The sequence below is a fragment of the Odocoileus virginianus genome, chromosome 33, assembly GCF_023699985.2.
Source record: "Odocoileus virginianus isolate 20LAN1187 ecotype Illinois chromosome 33, Ovbor_1.2, whole genome shotgun sequence".
Lineage (NCBI taxonomy): Eukaryota > Metazoa > Chordata > Mammalia > Artiodactyla > Cervidae > Odocoileus > Odocoileus virginianus.
In genome coordinates this window covers 9,699,347-9,716,902 of record NC_069706.1, presented here as the reverse complement: position 1 = coordinate 9,716,902, position 17,556 = coordinate 9,699,347, and the positions used below count along the sequence as shown (strand labels likewise).

At 51.8% G+C, this 17,556-nt stretch overlaps 1 protein-coding gene across 1 annotated transcript in view; it reads left to right on the top strand.

Moving 5' to 3' along the window:
• The window catches only part of LOC110129295 (uncharacterized), a 153,298-nt gene that overhangs the window by 103,112 nt on the left and 32,630 nt on the right, over positions 1-17,556 (top strand). The window contains exons 42-50 of the mRNA XM_070461127.1: positions 1,307-1,358; positions 1,520-1,537; positions 3,046-3,072; positions 4,836-5,043; positions 7,982-8,148; positions 9,519-9,631; positions 10,594-10,675; positions 14,759-14,896; positions 16,774-16,948. Coding sequence (XP_070317228.1) covers positions 1,307-1,358; positions 1,520-1,537; positions 3,046-3,072; positions 4,836-5,043; positions 7,982-8,148; positions 9,519-9,631; positions 10,594-10,675; positions 14,759-14,896; positions 16,774-16,948 — 980 coding nt within the window. The remainder of the gene's footprint in view (positions 1-1,306; positions 1,359-1,519; positions 1,538-3,045; positions 3,073-4,835; positions 5,044-7,981; positions 8,149-9,518; positions 9,632-10,593; positions 10,676-14,758; positions 14,897-16,773; positions 16,949-17,556) is intronic.

Here is a 17,556-nt window from a genome sequence, read left to right as displayed (position 1 = left end):
CCAGTGCAAAGGCCCTGAGGCAGGGCTGGAGAGGGAAGGGCATCCTCTAGGACTGGGATCAGCAAACCGTCTCTATAAAAGTCCAGATCGCAAATATCTTAGACTTTGCAGGCCACTCAGCGGCTGTTGTAACTACTTAGCGCTGCTATTGTAGTGCAATGTGCCATAGACAGTATGCGGTGAATGGGCATGACTGTGTTCCAATAAAGCTTTATTTACAACAGGCAGCGGGCTGGATGTGGCTGGTGGGCTGGCATTTGCTGACTTCTGTTTTATAAAAAGCCCAGGGGGTGAGAGCACCCTCGGATTCAGGATCCATCACGGAGGTGGAGAGAGAGGATTGGCTAGAAGTCAGATGTGGGTGTGAGAAATAGGGGAGCCAGATGGTGATTGTGAGAAGAGGACTGAGGCTGCTGCTGTTCCTGGTGATAGGAAGGACGTGGGTGGAGGGGAGAGCTGGGGAGAGGGTGTCGCTGACTCACAGGCCCTTGTTGAATGTGTTAAATCTGACAGGGCTCTTAAACGCCCAAGGGGAGATGGTGGGGGCAATCAGGAGGTCGGCTGTGGTCTGAACTGGAGGTCTCCTCCTCTCGGTGGTCACATTTAAAGCCATGGACTGAGGGCTTCCCTGGTGGTCCAGGGGTTAAGACTTTGCCTTCCAATGCAGGGGGTGCAGGTTCAATCCCTGGTCAGGGGGCGAAGATCCCACATGCCTCAGGGCCCAAAAACCAAAACATAAAACAGAAGCTATATCATAGCAAATTCAATGAAGATTTTTAAAATGGTCCACATCAAAAAGAAAAAAGCTCTTAAAAAAGTCATAGACTGGCTGAGATGGCTGTGGGGTGGGTGGAGACTAAGCACTCAGGTTGCAAAGCTGGGGAAGATGAGAAGGAAGCAGCCAAGGGTACCAAGAAGAACAAGCCAGGAGGAGGAGGAACCCCAAGGGAGAAGGGGGTCTCAGGCTGGGGAGGAAAGGGTTCCAAGAGGGGAGGAAAGGTTAATAGGGCCAAACGCTGTGTCAGGCAGGTGGAGTCGGGCAGCTGTCGTGGGCATTGGAAGGCCGCCTGTGAGGCCAGGAAGCCCAGGCTCTGAATGTTGGTTCTGCCCCTTGTCCCTGGTGGCCTTGAGCACATCCCTGTCACTCCCCGGGCTTCAGAGTCATCATCGTAGATGGGGTGCTGTGACCGCCCCCACTCTCACGATTAGATGGACCAGCCCTGTGCTCGGAGATGTGCATGCGCTGATGGGCGGAGCCTAGGGAGATGCCCACGTGGGCCGGCCTTGCAGCCTACTTCCTGGACAGGCTCCCATCCCCTCTCAAGATCAGGTGTCTGGGTTCTTGTGGACCTGGGGAGGTGGAGGGGCTGGGGGAGGGGAGGAGAGGAGGGGAAATGCATGTTTCAGAGCTGCCAGTGTTAGAAGGCTCTTGACCAGTTGGTTTCAAGGGATAAGATTCTCTGGAGCATAAAGATGTGATCTTTGTGGTTTGGGGTGTCCAGAAAGGGGCCAGAGGAAGCTCATTGGACAGTGCAGGGCTACTGAGGCGGGGCCCTCTGACACTCCTAAAATCTGACCCAAGTCGCAAACCCTCTCCTGTAGAGACTCATGTGGGCACATCCTCACCACATTTTGTTTTCAGTTCAAGGGAGATCATGGGACCCCTCATGCCCACTAGTGACCCCACCCTAGTTAAGAAGCCCTACTTCCATTTCTTTCAACCCTTCCAGGCCCTGGGGGTCCCAGGCCAAGTCGACGGCTCTGGCTACATTGTGGTGAACTCCACGGCCGTGGACGCTCAGGTGCTGGTCACCATGGATGCCAGCATGCTCCAGGGGCTGCTTGTCCTCAGTACCACCGAGGTGAGGGTGCAGACGGGTGGGGGGCAGACCAGGATGGCCTGGGATGCCGGGGCCATGTGCTCCTGATGAGAGAAGCATTTGGATATGAGCTGAGCTCCAGAGAGGACCCTGGCAGATGAGAGCTTCAGGGTCCATGAGTAGAGGGACGAGAGTTCTGAGCAGAAGGCCCCTCAGCCGCCCCTCCCCCATCCTAACTCCCCAGGGCCCATTGATCATCAGACTCTCTTAATGTCATGTTCATGGAAGCACACAGCCTTCTCCCTTTTGCATCTGCCCTCTTTTGTTCAGCATGACGTTTGTGGGATTCACATGGTCTGTATCCTTTTTCACTACTGTATAGTATTCCATGGAGTGCTGGTATCACGATTCATCTATTTATCTTATCCATTAGCATTTGGGCAGTGTCTAGTTAAGTACATTTTTATTTCATTTTAAAAATGTTTTCATTGTGGTATAAAACGCATGACAAAATTTACCATCTTAGCCACTTTCAAGTGCACATTCAGTGGCATTAAATACATTCACGTGGTTGTAGAGCCATCACCACCGTCCGTGTCCAGAACTCTCTTTATTTTGCAAAACTGAAACTACCCACAATTTAACAACTCCTCATTTCCCACCCCACTCCCAACCCCAGCTCTATTGAATTTCCTTCCTTTTTAAGGCTGAATAATACTGCATTGTATGAATGGCCCATATTTTGTTGATCCATTTTTCCATCAGTGGACACTTGGGTTGCTTCCACCCTTTGGCTATTGTGAAGAGTGCTGCTATGAACACAGGTTTGCAAATATCTCTTGGTGATCTCTCCCGTGAGTCTTGGTTTTTCTTGCTCTGTTATAGACCCAGCAGGAGGTAAACTTGCTGCTCACACACAACCGGCCTCAGCCCAACCCCTTGGCCCTCCCAGCCCAGATCCTGCTATACCTGACCAACGAGAGGCTCGGGCCCAGCTACAGACACAGCCTGCGGGTTGGAGTGGATGGCAAAGAGGTGGGTGCTCTGCCGGGGTGAGGGCGGGCTTGGTGGGGCTGGGAACTGGCCCGATGGCCCTGGTCCCATGTCTTCCACCCTGACAGGTGTCCGAGGAGCTGACCTTCACTCGGTGGCCAGAGCACGTCTCCCTGGACTGCAGACTCCAGCACAACATGCCCGCGCTGCGGACGCTGTGGGTGGAGGACAGGGTGGCCCTTCAGGTCAGCCTTGGCGAGCGGCAGTGATAATGAAAATCTTTCATTCATTCAACAAACCTTTTTGGAAGTATCTCCAAGACAAGGGGATGGTAGAACAAGCTTCAGACCTCCCTCTGAGCCTCAGTCTTTTCATCTGGAAATTGGGGTTACTGATACTCATTTTGCCCTTGTGGCTCAGCTGGTAAGGAATCTGCCTGCAATGCGGGAGACCTGGGTTCAATCCCTGGGTTTGTAAGATCCCCTGGAGAAGGGATCCACTACCCACACCAGTATTCTTGCCTGGAGAATCCCATGGACAGAGGAGCCTGGGGGGCTACAGTCCATGGGGTCGCAAAGGGTCGGACACGACTGAGCGACTTTCCCTTCACTTTTCACTTTCAGTATTCATTTCCTTCACCCAGCCGTGCCCTCAGGACTGTTATACATTCTTGCGCTCTAGAGCCCCCTCCATTGCTTTATAGAGCTGGTGACTTAAAGCAGGGATTTAGCTTTAGCATCACCTCATTAGAACAAAGACTCTCCTATCACCCAGGAAATCCCAGGGACCTATGAGCTCCATGTCGTATTCTCCTGTCACCCCATCACTCAGTCTACAAGACTGTATGGGCTCTGTGCCAGGAACTGGGGTTGAAGACCAAATGTCAGCCGGAACTGGGACCAGAGACCGCTGTAGCTGCAGCTTTACCGTGCCGTGCCCTTCCTAGCCTCTCCCCAGCTTTCTGTTTTCCATCGACTTTCCATCATCCGACACATGATGCCTTCGGTGTTGTCCCGATCTGACTCCCACTTCTGGTCTCTAAGCTCCACGTGGTAATGTACAAGTTCAGACATGTCTGTCTGTCTCACGTGTGGCAGCCTCCTAAGCTTTAACAGGACCCAGCCAGTGGTAGGTGTTCAGTCAGCATGGCTGAATGATGGAGTGACTCCTCCCGCTTTGTAGAGCGGGTGACTTAAAGCAGGGATCTGCTCGCCATCTGCTGACACGCACTTGTGTTCTGCCCGCCATGGCTCATATGCTGTTCTGGCTTCAGTGATTAACTCACGGCACATGGTGGGGTGCTTGCAAACTCAAAGCCTTTGGGGCCCCGTGGAGAACTCCAGTGTATCTGGTGGGCTGTAAGGGGACCTAGAGAGCTCACACCCTGTCTAAAGTCTTCCAAGTTGTATATTTTTAACTTTCAAAAAAAAAGGTTTTTTTTTAAAAAATTTATTAACTTTTATTGTGGTGAAATAAGTCTTTACCATTTGAACTGTTTTATTTTGTTTAAAGATATTTTTACGTGGACCATTTTCTAAAGTCTTTATTGGATTTCTTACAATATTGCTTCTGTTTTATGTTTTGTTTTTTTTGGCCATGGGGATCTTAGTTCCCTGGCCAGGGATCAAATCCTCACCCTTTGCATTGGAAGGCAAATTCTTAACCGTTGGACTTTGAGGGAAGTCCCCTGAGCTATTTTAAACTGTACAGTTTAGGTATTTAGTACACTGATAAATTTGTTTAGCTACTCTCTTAATTCAGAGCATTTTCATTTCCCCAGATGGGAACCCTGTTACCCACGAGCAATCACTCCTCAGCAGGCACCTCCCTGCCCTATAATGCCAAACAGCACGTGTGAAGTTTGCCAAGTGTAACCCATCCTGCTCTCTCAGGGCCCTGGTTCTTCCCACCCCAGTGGTGTGGACGGTACAAGACCCCGGGGTCTGTGGGAGCTGGTCCTAGCTGGGCCAGGCTGGCTCTCTCTGCTCGGGGTGGTCCGGCATCTCCTGGGTGTTGTTCCAGGTCTCCGCGGACGTTGACAGCAGCGGCACTGGCTTTGAGAATTCAGGACGCATCTCGGCAGGGTCCACGTCTCTGAACTACTCCGTGAGCTGCCATCACCGCAATGGGCGCCTGGAGTTCTCTGGTTGGAGTGAACACAACAGCTGGGCCCTGCGGCAGGCGGGGTTCCCGGGAGAGGCCCGCCTTGGCGCCGAGCTGCAGAGGCAGAGTAAGGCGGCCGGACCCTGCCCGGGGTCGGGAGTCAGCCCCCCTACACAGACAACTGCCCTCCAGCCTCAGGCCCGGCGTGACCCTGAGTTCCAGGACTAACCAGGATGCCCTTGGCCTTGGAACCTGACTCTTAAAGGAGCGTGTATTCATTTCCCAGGGCGGCCAAGGCAACATACCATAAACTGGGTGGCTTAAAACAACAGAAATTTAATCTCTCAACTTCTAAAGCCTGGAAGTCAGAAACCAGGTGTGATCAGGGCCATGCTCCCTCCTGAGTCTTTAGGATTCAACCTTTACTTGCCTCTGCCAGCTCCCGGTAGCCCCAGGCATTCTTGCATTTATGGCTGTATAACCCTGGTCTCTGCCCCCCAGTCTCTGCCTCTTCTTTTCTTTCTGTAAGGATGCTAGCCATTGGATTAGGGTCCATCCCAGCTCAGCGCCTCACCTTGGCTTGCTTTGTGGTTTAGTTGTTAAGTCCTGTCCGACTCTTGCAACTCCATGGACTGTATCCCACCAGGCTCCTCTGTCCATGGGATTCTCCAGGCAAGATGAGTAGAATGGGTTGCCACTTTCTTCTCCAGGGGATCTTCCCAACCCAGGAACTGAACCCAGGTCTCCTGCATTGCAGGTGGATTCTTTACCAACTGAGCCACCACTCATATTTCCAAATAAGGGCGCATCCACAGGTCCTGGGAGTTAGGACTTCAAGCATAATTTTTAAGGGGAAATAGTTTAAACCATATTGGAGGAGGAAGGGAAGGTAACAGTAATAAGAGTCAGTGTTTTTGTTACTGTTTGGTTTGGTTTTTTTTAATGAGGAATTTTATTTTTATTTATTTATTTAGTTGTGCTGGGTCTTAGCTGTGGCACATGGAATCTTTGGTTGCAGCACGCAAGCTCTTAGTTGCAGCATGTGGGATCTAGTTCCCTGACCAGGGATCAAACCCAGGCTCCCTGCATTGGGATTGTGGAGTCTTAGCCCCTGGGCCACCAGGGAAGTCCCAAGAGTTGGCCTTGATTGAGTGATTACTGCATGTATAATCCCTGAGGCAAGCTCTCAGTACATAGGAACTCAGTGAGTCTGCTCAACAACCTCATTCACACCAAAGGAAGCTTGAAGCCCCCAGTGGGGCCTCTGGGTCCTGAGGATCCAGACCCTCTGACTTCTCTCCTGACCCCTGCTCATTCCACTCCTTGATATTCTTCCAACACATGAGGCTTACTCCTGCCTCAGGACCTTTGCACATTCTGTTCCCTCTGCCTGGAATGCTCTTCCTCACATGACTTCTTGTGGGAGAAACAAGGAGACAGTCCCTCACCACCTACTTCTCAAATATCATCTCCTCATTGAGGCCTTCCCCTCCCCCTATTTATTTGCACCCCCACCTCCCTCCAGCTCCCCACCTCTCTCCCAGACTTTGTCATTCTAACAAGCTGTGTAACTCACTTCTTAAATATTCTTATTTCTCACTTCCCACATTCCATCCACCCCACACTCCACTCTTTGTTTGCAGAGTGGCAGATAGTAAGTGCTCAGTTAATCATCTGTTGAGTGAACGGGTATGAGGGAGTGGTGAGTAACACCATCCCCGTTCTGCAGAGAGGTTGAGTCACTTGTCCCATACCACACAGCTGGCTCATGATGAATCCAGGCAGCATGACTCCAGAGCCACCCTCTGATCCCCCCCGACCCCGTGTAGATGGCAGAGATCATGATCCCTGGGTGGCCCCGAGTCTCCTGGTTGGTCCTCTTCTGGCCTCGAACTCTTCCATCCTTGGTTCTCAGCCTCCTGCAGGGTGAGCAGGCGCCTGGATCAGACAGGGGACTGACTTAGTGTGAGCTGACCTCACAGACTGCTCTGAGGGAGGGTTTGTCGGGGATGTGGTGGGCTAGTGATGGGACAGGTGTCCCAGGAATGATTCCGTATGGCCCCAGTTCCCGGGGCCAGGAGGCCTGGTGTGCTAGCCTTCAGCCACGGTGGCCTCTCACCTCCCCCACCGCTGTGCCAGTCTCTCAGGGGGCATGTTCTGCCTGGTGTCAACATTCTTGATGTCCCCACAATCGGGAACCTCCCTGGGCAAGGGGGCTGAGTGTGTCCCCTCCCCACTCATGCCCCACACAGGGTAGGTGCACGTGGTTGAACGCTGCACTGTGAAGGAAGGAGACAGACCATGAGACGTGCTATGTGCCCAGCACGCACATGTGTTATCTTGGTTAATCTTGGCGATGTCTCTCGAGGTGGGTAGCCTATGCCCACCCTGTAGGTGAGAAAATTAAGGCTCAGAGTTGCCAGCTTGTCCTTGCCTGCCAAGGAGAGCCTCCCAGGTGATGGGGCTGAGCGAGATCCCAGAATCTCCTTTCGTGGAGGGGTTTCTTTTGTCTGCTGAGCTGAGTTGTGGCCTAGATTGGAGGCAGGAGACTCAAAGAGATGCCTGCACATGCTGGGGGAGGGTGCAGACCCTTCTACCTGGTCCAGGCAAGCTGCAGGTCAATATCATTTGATATTGATTTGATATTGTATTAACCCTGGAGAAAAGCATCATCAGTTTGTTCACTCCCTCAGGTTCTGGGCACTTGTGATGTGTCTGGGGCAGTACTAAGTGCTGGAGTCACAGCAGGGAAGGAAATATACTAAAGATCTTGCCCTCATGGAGCTGACCTTCTGGCGAGGGAGGAAGCAGGACGGGCTGGGAGGTACTTTAGAGGGGCAATCAGGGGAGGCTGCTCGGAGGAGGTGTCATAGCAGCAGTGACTCCAGTGAGAGGAGCTGGCCAGGCCAAGACTGGGGGAAGCCTCATGACAGATGCTGTCACAGGGACTCAGAGGTGAAAGGCTCGCCCAGGTCAGTCTCACTGGTCTCCGCAGGGTGCGACCCTAAACTGGAAAGGGAAATGAAGCCCAGTTCCCAGCAGCCTTTGCCATTCTCTGTCTCTAGAGACCCAGACGCAGGCCTGTGTGGTCCTCCAAGGTGGGGACGGTGGGATCAGCATGGACGCGGCAGCCCTGGTGGCCCGGCCAGTGAATGGCCCCCTAGAGCTGGTGGTGAATGTCAGCCACACGGCACCTCTTCTTCGGAGGCTGGGCCTGCCCTTTGCCAGCCAGGTGAGGCATGGGTGGCCAGCCCAGGCAGGGGCAGATTCCCCTGCTAATTCTGTCAACTCCCATCCTATTCCCAGGGGCAGAGGACCACTGTGTGCACAGTTGATGCGAATGGTCTTGCCTTGTGCCTGTCCAGCACTTTACAGTTTGCAAAGGCTTTATTAATAATGATAATAGTTGTAACCAGCGGCCTCTGTGCTTCCCGCCGTGGGGCTGGTGTGGACGGGCCCCTGCACCTGTGTTCCAGCTCCTGGTCCTGTGTCCTTCCCACCCTTCTACCTTTTAATCAGAATCAAAGCCCAGCGTGCATTGCATTTGTGCAGCGCCTACTGCATGCTTGGCACTGTTCTGAGGATCCTATATGCAGCGGCTCATCTCCTAACACCCCAGTAAGACGCAGAGCAGCAGAGTTGTCATACATCTCCATCTCTGGAGGCCAGCCCCAGCTCTGCCGTTTGCTGGCTGGCTGTCCTTGGGCAGATTCCCTAGCCTCCCTGTGCCCTCAGCCTGCCCCTCTGTGAAATGGGGATCATGCCTGTCCTGTTAATGTGAGGGTTTTGAGCATGGAGTGAGTCAGTACCAGTAATGCCCCTGGGATGGTGTGTGTCTGGAGTGGAAGCTTCAGAAGCCTTTGCTGCTCTGGTGGTGCTGATGACGCTGGCCGCTATAGTCAGCAGCATCCTCGGGTCACAGTTCCGTCCCTCAGTGACCTGCCCGAGGTCATGCAGCAAGAAGGCATCAAAACAGGGACTCAGCCTTGGTACCGGGTCCTTCCCTGAGAAGCACCCCCACACCCTTCAAGTCAGGAACTGTGCTGAGTCCCCATGCAGCGGGCCATTGTCACTTGGTGTGGTCTCAACTTGCTTAGTGGGGCCCTCACGAGCCACGGAGAACGTACATCCAAGTCTCTTTTCCAGCCTGCTGTTTTGGGCTATCTGGCAATCCCCCTGCCCCTCACTCCCCACTGCCATGGGTGGAGCAGTAGTTCCCGGAGCCTAGGGGCCCAGAATGTCACTCTTCCCGCAGAGGGTCTGAGTCACCGTGACCCACAGCTGAGCAGCACTTCATCTGAATCCTCTTTCCCTGCCCTCAGCCTGGGTGGTGGGGAGGTCTGTAGGATGCCGGCTCTTTGCCGATGTCTGGGGTACAGGTGGACGTTGCAGACCCTTGTCTGGCAACCTGGGCTGCAGCGAGGGAGCCGGCCCAGGCCTGCCCAGGGGTCCTCACCATCCAAGGGTGGGCAGATGGGGCCGGGGCAGATGGGCATATGCCCTGCCAGGCTGGTGGGCAGACAGGGATGTGACGGTCCTCAGGTCCCCCACTCCTAGCCTATCCCCCACACCCCACCTCACCCCGTCCTCTTCCCTCTTCAGCTCATGTTCCGTGAGCTCTGGGAAAAGGAAGAGATGCATTCTTCCCTGCAGCTGACGTGCGATTCTCAAACCAGCCTGGTCCTCAACGTCCACGGCCACAGCCAGGCACTCAGGTGAGAACTTTGCCACACTCTGGAGGCCCTGAGGGGAGAGGAATGGGTGAAGGAGAGGCCTCCGCTGAGCACCCGACCCACAGCCCCACTGCACAGAGGTGGCAAGGGAGGCTCAGAGAGGCCAAGTGACTTGCCCGAGGTCACACAGCTAATAAAACATCTTTGACCTCTGGGGCTTGAGACACGAACGAGGAGTTCTTACTCTCCCAAGCTAAATGCGTCTCAGGCCTCGAATAGTAACTAGGATGGCTCTTCAGTCTGGGAACCTCCTGCGGCGCCTGGTTCTGAGGTCAGGGTTCTTAACACTCAGATGAAGTCAGGTGGGTCACCAGGCTCCAGGTGATGGAGGGTGATGAGGAAGCCGCTGTTAATGATATAGATCAGTGGTTCTCCCCCAGGGGGGGGGGTGTTGGGCAGTGTCTGGGGAAAGGTCCGGTTATTATAGCCAGGCGGGGGGGTCTACCGACTCCTCGCTGGCGGGGGCCACAGCTACTGCCAGACCTCCCGTAATGCTCAAGTGAGCCCACAATGATGAGTGGTGTGGCCTGCGGTGTCAGTGGGTGCCTGGCCTGAGGAGGCGAAGGAGGGGTGCTGTGAGCCCAGGGCTGCAGGAGCGGGCCGTGTTTAAAGCTCTGTATCCAAAGCGAGGGGGGCCCATGGCTGGGTCCACAGAAGACATGCCGCTGAGTACCACCTAGCCCCTGTGCTGGAGGGGAAACGGAGGCATTTGCCCACTGTGCCAGGACCAGGCGGAGGCCAAGCTGGAATGCACCCGCGGGTTGCTGCAGCCCTGACCATTGCACCCCACGGCCATTAGGCCTCCGGGCATGTTAATAGCCCTTCATTGGGTTGCTCCCATGTTTCTGGGTCTCCAGCCCTCTGCTGGGGTGGTTGGCTTGGTCCCGACCTGGCCTGCACGGGGCGCCCTCACGCCAAGCCTCTCACGCCTTCTTTGCTTCCAGCAAAGAGCTGCGGCTCTCCGGCCGGCATCACCTCCCTGTCCTCCTCGGCCGCTGCCCCAGCAGAGCCTCCGCCTCAGCCAAGGTAACCGTGTCCCGGCCACCCCTGAGCCCCTAACTGGTTCCAGATGCCCTGCCTGAGGCGGGGTGGGGGCCCGTGTGTGTTAACACATCACATGCGTCCCCCAGCCTGCAGCAGGCCCCCGCTGGGCCGCCCTCGGAAACCCCTGGCTCCAGGTTTCCTAAACAGGCCCGGGTTTACATTCCCAGGCCGGCCCTGCAGCCCCCAGCAGGGCCCATGAGACCCCCAGGAGCCAGGGGAGTCTTGCCCACCAGTGCCTGGCGCCACCTCTCCCCAGCTTGGCACGCTCCCGGGCGCTGGATCAGATGACGCAGCCTTTGAGCTGGGCCAGCCTCACCTCCCAGTGCCCTGTCGGCCTTTCCCACGGCCTCTGCATGGCTTCCTGCCCTGTGTCTGCAAGCCCCGTGTTCACCTGGAACCCCGGGATCTCTCTCACTCAGGCATCTGCTCTGTGTGTAGGGTCTGGGGGTGCCGGCGTGAACGGGAGGGCCAGTGAGATCCACGATTCCCCTTCCCTTGGTGCTGCCATTGTCTCTCTCTGCTCCTGCCTGGAAGGCGCCCAGTACCTGGCCTAGGGCCCAGCACACAGGAGGTGCTTAGTGAGAGACAGTGAGGGAATGAATGAATGAATGAATGACAGGATGAGGGAATGAGTGAGTGCACACACCTTATCCTACCAGCCACCCAGCTTTGTAAAAAGCACCCCCACCTCCCTTCCTGCTTTGGCCCAGGCTGGCTTTGTTTATAGAGCACCTACTGTGTGCCAGGGTGTGTACCAGCGCATCACACACGATCTCAGAGCCCTGCAGACTAGACTCACCATCACTCAGGAAGCCTCTTAGTTTTCCCCAAGTCTTTGTTTTGCATAATTTCCAACCTATAGGAAAGGTACTGTAGGGCAGTGACCATTTGCCAACTGGCTTTTCCCCCAGTTTTACTGAGATGTAATTGACACACAGCCCTGTTAGTGCGTACAGCACATTAATCCGACTTGCGTCTACTGTGAAATGACTGTAATGAGTTAGTTAAATCTGTTTTCTCAGATACAGAAAAAGAAAAGGAAAAAAAAATCTTGTGATGACAACTGTTAGGATCTCTTTAGTCTCTTTTTTAAAATTGGCTTTATTGGAATATAGTTCATTTACACATTGTGTTAGTTTCGGCTGTGCCGCAAAGTGGATCAGTTATACATATACATATATGCACTCTGTTTTAGAGTTTATTCCTGTATAAGATCACTAGATAGTGTCCAGTAGAGTTCCCTGCGCTATACAGTAGGTTCTTACTAGCTCCCTATTTCATCTCTGGTAGCGCCTGTATGTCTGCCCCAACCTCCCAACTTATCCCTCCTTCCCCTTGGTAACCGTGTTTGTTTTTTGCATCTGTGACTGTGTTTTGTGAATAGGTTCACTTGTACCATTCTTAACAGCTCTCAGATATACCATCCAGCAGGGTTAACAGTAGTCCTCTCACTGTACAAACATCCCTGGTACTTATCTTATATCACCAAGTCTTAATATCTTGCCATGTCTTTCTATTTATACTTATATATGTTATATACTTTTATATATTCACACACATATTTTTGTATTGTGAGTAATATTGAGCTGTTTTTGGAGGCATCTCATTACTCCTAAATACTGCAGCTGGTGTTTCCTATAATAAGGGTATTTTCTTGTATAACAGAGTAGAATTACCAAATTCAGGAAATTTAACTTGTGACATAATATCGTTGTTGAATGTACAGCTCATCATAAAATTTCCCAGTTATGCAGTAATTCTTCTTTCACAATAAGGTCCTTCTGAGCTGTTTTGTTTGTTTTAAATCTGGGATGCAGTTCAAGATCACCCAGGGCATTCAGTTGTCATGTCTCTTTAGTTTCTTAATACCTAGGACAGAGGTCTGCAAGCTTTTACTGTAAAGGGCCAGGTAATAAATATTTTAGCCTTTATACCCAATACCCTCTCTGTTGCCACCATCCAATTTTGCCATGATAACAAAAAAACAGCCATAGACGATATGTAAATAAATGGGCTTGGCTGTGTTCCAATAAAACTTCATTTACAAAGCAGACAGTGGGCTGAATTTGGCCCAAAGACTGACCCTGATCTAGCGATTCTCTTCCTACCACCTGCCTTTCTTTCCTCTAACATTTTATTATTATATTTTTCAGACACCGAAAGATTCAAACAGCTTCCTAGCGAACACCCTCATACCTGTCACCTAGATTTTTTCATTCATATTTCCCTCTACTTTATCACACAGCTCTCCACCCTTAATTTTTAATGCATTTCAAAGTAAGTTGCTGATACTGATATACTTCCCCCTAAACATTTCATATCATTAACCACCTTAAAGAACTCCTTGAACAACAAGGATTTACTGTACAGCATAGGGAACTGTAATCAATATCTTATAATAGCCTATAATGGAAAAGAATCTGAAGCCGTATACCTGAAATTAACACAGTATTGTAAATCAACTATAGTTAAATTTAAAAAAGAAAAAGAACTTCCACATGGACGATTTTGTAGTGTCCAAGCAATTGTTTTGCAAAAATCCTCTGTTTGGATTTGTCAGATAGCTTGTGTAAGGTGTGATTCAGGTTGGACGTTTTTGACAGGGGAGTCACTAAACTATTGATGTTTCTGGAAAGCTCTTAAAAATATCAATTCTGGACCCAGTTTCTTTTTTATTTTAATTAAATGTAAAATTAGTTTTATTAGTTTTATTAAGTTAATTTTTTACTTAACAATTGCAAAATGTAGAACATGCTTCTTAGTTTAAAAAATGTTATGTAACAAAGTATATAAAGTCTACCCTCCAAGTACCCTCTGCAGAGGTGGGGTTTAGTGTCATTTATAGACTTTTTTGCATTCTTAAACATATATATAGCAGGAAAAATTAATCAGAACAATATGTAAATTGATATATAGAATAAAAATATTTTTAAAATCTTTTTTCAAAAGGTGGCCCATAAGAAACATTGTTCCTGTGTTTTTAGTTCCCAGTATATTATAATTATCTTTCTATGTCAGTGCCTAGAGAAGCTACCTCATTCTTTTTTTTTTTTAATTTTTAAAAAAAATTTTTTTATTTTTATTAGTTGGAGGCTAATTACTTTACATCATTGCAGTAGTTTTTGTCATACATTGAAATGAATTAGCCATGGATTTACATGTATTCCCCATCCCGGTCCCCCCTCCCACCTCCCTCTCCACCCGATCCCTCTGGGCCTTCCCAGTGCACCAGGCCTGAGCACTTGTCTCATGCACCCAACCTGGGCTGGTGATCTGTTTCACCCTAGTTCTTTTTTTTTTTTTTTAAACATGTATGTTATCTAGGGTGAATTGACCCAGTTTCTAGAAGCTGTTTTTACAGGTCTTAGGTGGGGGCCCAGAGTCTATATTTTTAGCATGTGCCCTGAGTGATTCTGCTCTTCAACCAGCCTGGAAATAGCACATGATTTCATATAGTTTTCATGTCAGCACATTAATAAAGTAGGTTTCGCCATCCCAGTTTATCTGGTTAGAGAGTGAAGTCCTAGGGGTTATGGAACTAGCTAGAGGTCATTCACCGCATGCTTGGAAGAGCCAGAGCTGAGTCCCAGTCTGATGCACTGTTTGTGTGTTGTCCTCTGCTCTAGACTGCCCCCTCCCATTTACAATGATAATTAGAATGCCTGCCTGCTGCAGGCTGGTAGCCATCTGCAAGTCAGTGTTTGAGCATGAAGGGCATGCAGAGATTGTTGTCCTGGCCACACCTGGTGGTCTTACCTGAGCTTAGGACCCTCATGCATGCTAAGTCACTTCAGTCCTGTCTGACTCTTTGCGACCCCATGGACTGCAGCCTGCCAGGCTCCTCTGTCCATGGGATTCTCCAGGCAAGAATACTGGAGTGGGTTGCCATGCCCTCCTCCAGGGGATCTTTCCTGGACCTCACATCATCACAATGCATCTCACCCAGGGAGCTGTAGGTCTTTAAGTCTGGGGGTTTTGGGATGCCGAGCCTACTTCCAGCACCTTCCTGAATGTTCTGTCAGAGACTTGGGTGAGGAAATCTGCCTTGCTTTTCTTCTGACCCAGCTACGATACTCCGAGGGTGGAGCCGAGGGCACATTTGTGTTGATGGTGGAGGAGCATCACTTCCACATGGACGCCGGGCTCACAGCTGCTAAGAACAGCCTTACCAACATCATCAAGCTGGAGCAGACCTTCCCCCAGGTGCGTGGAGGAGGCCAGGGCAGGCTTGATGGCGGAGGTACGGAGGGATGTTCCTGGGGCAGCCCTTTGAGAAACGAGGAGTTGTCCTGTTTCCTGGGAGGATCCACTGCAGGCAGGGCTGTGATGTGGGCAAAATTTGCTGGAACGGATTCTCAGCTGGTCTCAATGTCCCTTCTTCCCTCCCCCCTCCCTCCCTCCCTCCCTCCTTCCCTCCCTCCCTTTCATGTTATTTACTGAGCATCTACTAGGTACCAGGCCAGACACTGTTCCAGAAGCTGGGGATGTTGCTTAGAGCAGACTGATGAGTCCTTCCTCTCATCGAATGTAGTCTAGTGGGGAGACTGTGCCTGCAATGCATCAGAGATGTGGGCAGGAGACGTGTCAGGGAGATCCCCTGAAGAAGGAAATGGCAACCCACTCCAGTATTCTTGCCTGAAAAATCTCATGGACAGAGGAGCCTGGTGGACTATAGTCCATGGGGTCAGGAACAACTTGGTGACTAAGCAACAACCAAAAGTGGGGAGGCTGACCAACAACAAAAAGAAAGTCAAATTAGAAAATATACCAGATGATGATGCCTACTATAGAAAAGGGCTTCCCTGGTGACTCAGATGGTAAAGAAACTGCCTGCAGTATGGGGTGAAATGAGCGGGAATGACTGGGGAGCTATTTAGGTGGCCAGCGAAGGCCCCCCTAAGGAGGTGACAATGGGAGCTAGCCTGGGATGACAAGCAGATACCAACCACTTGGAAACCTGGTGACAGGGCATTCCAGGCAGAGGGAACAAGACGTGCAAAGGGCCTGGGGCAGGAATGACTGGCACGTTTGAGGAATGGCCACTGTGCTGGAGCAGAATGGGTGAGGGGGAAATAGTAGGCAGGAGTGGGAATCTAATTATGTAGGGTGAGTCAGGCCACAGAGAGGAGTTGGGATTGTATCCTCTCTGAAATTGGAGGCATTTGAGGACCTGATCCAAAGGGTACTTTCAGACTCCTCTGGCTGCTGCATAGTGAGTGACCTACAGGGGGCAGCAGAGTCACCAGTGAGTAAGCTGTGAGCAGGGTCTTAAGAATGATGGTGTCTTGGACCGAGATGGGGGCAGTGGTGATGGGCTTTAGAGACATTTAAGAGTAAACGCCCTTCCTCCCCCTGAAAGTCTCCTCTGCCATCCTCCTGTGGCACCCAACAGCAGAGAGAGTGCCCCTTGCTGAGCCTTTGCACAGGCTGTTCCTTCTGCCTAGAATGCCCTTCCCTGTTTTATCCAGCAGCCTCTTTCTCTGTGTTCCTTCCCCCCTTGAATATCTTCCATGGCTTCTCTTGTCACCTTGCCCCACCATTTTCTGACTCTGTGACTATCTCCCCACCAGCCTGGATTCCCTGAAGGGCCAGGTACAGTCTTGGTTATCTTGGGGGTTCCCCAAACCCCAGCCTTGGGTCAGAGACATCACACCAGCTCATTAAATGTTTGAGAAAGCCTTCTACCAGCCACAGCAGCCCCTCGTGGCACCATCCACAGGTCCAGTCCTGGGCTGAGCACATCACTCCCCTTGTCTCACTGAAGTCAGCCTTGTTATTCTTACCCCAGTTTATAGATGCAGAAACTGAGGTTCAGAGAGGTTGGGAAACTGGCCCAAGGCCACACAGCTTGGAAGTGGAGCTGAGAGGCAGCTGTCCTCTTTACGGGGGGCATCAGTCTCTGGTTTGTCACAGCCCTTCCACCCCTTTGCTGGACTCTGTTATGGTATCTACCAGTCCAGTAAACAATTAGAGCGTTGTTTCTTGTCTCTCCTCTTCTGAAAGTTTCTCTCCTTTGCTACCCTAAGCAGGAACACGGGCTGGGCTCCCCAGCGACCCAGCTCCATCTTTTGTTTTTTCAGTTCCATGCCCTTCCTGGGGAGCTGGTCCTTCAGACCTCATACGAGCGAGCCCATGACACCTGGGTCCTGCAGCACATGGTGCTGTGGGATGGGCGGGGCCTGGCCCTCAAGGGGAGCCTCAATGGGAGCCTCTCCTGGCCCCTCCTCAAGCCTGCCGGGACCCTTGGTCTGCAAGGTGAGTCTCCCAGGGGCCACGCATCCACCCATTCACTCAGAGCATCGTCACTGAGTGCTTGCTTATCCCAGGCACTGTTCCAGGCACTGGGGGTCCATTGGGAAGCAGGATGGCCCGGGACCCAGATCTCAGGGAGGTTCACACCGAACAAGATAACATCAGAGTGTCTCCAGGAGTGAGAATGCCTATGAAAACAAGCAGGGTTTGCTTTGGGGTTGGGGGGGTGGGTGGCGCTCCTCCAGGTGGGTGATCTGGAAAGGCTTGTCTCAGGAGGTGACTTTCAAGCTGAGCACTGAGTGACGAGAAGGTGAAGCTCTGGGGAGGTCATCATGGGCAGAAGAGGAGGAACAGCAGGTGCAAAGGCCCTGGGGTGGGAACAGGCTTTGTGGCTGAAGCGATAGCAGCAAGGTCAGTGTGACTGGAGTGGATTGACGGGATGAGCAGAGGGGCGGAGATGAGGTGGGAGAGGTTAGGGGAGCCAGGACACACAGGGTCTCAACCCCTGACAATGAGTTGGGGTTTATACTGAGTGTGATAAGACAGGAGGGCAAGGTTAGGGCGTGGAAGATGTGGTGACCCCTAGCATCCCCAAGGGGTTGCAGGCTGAG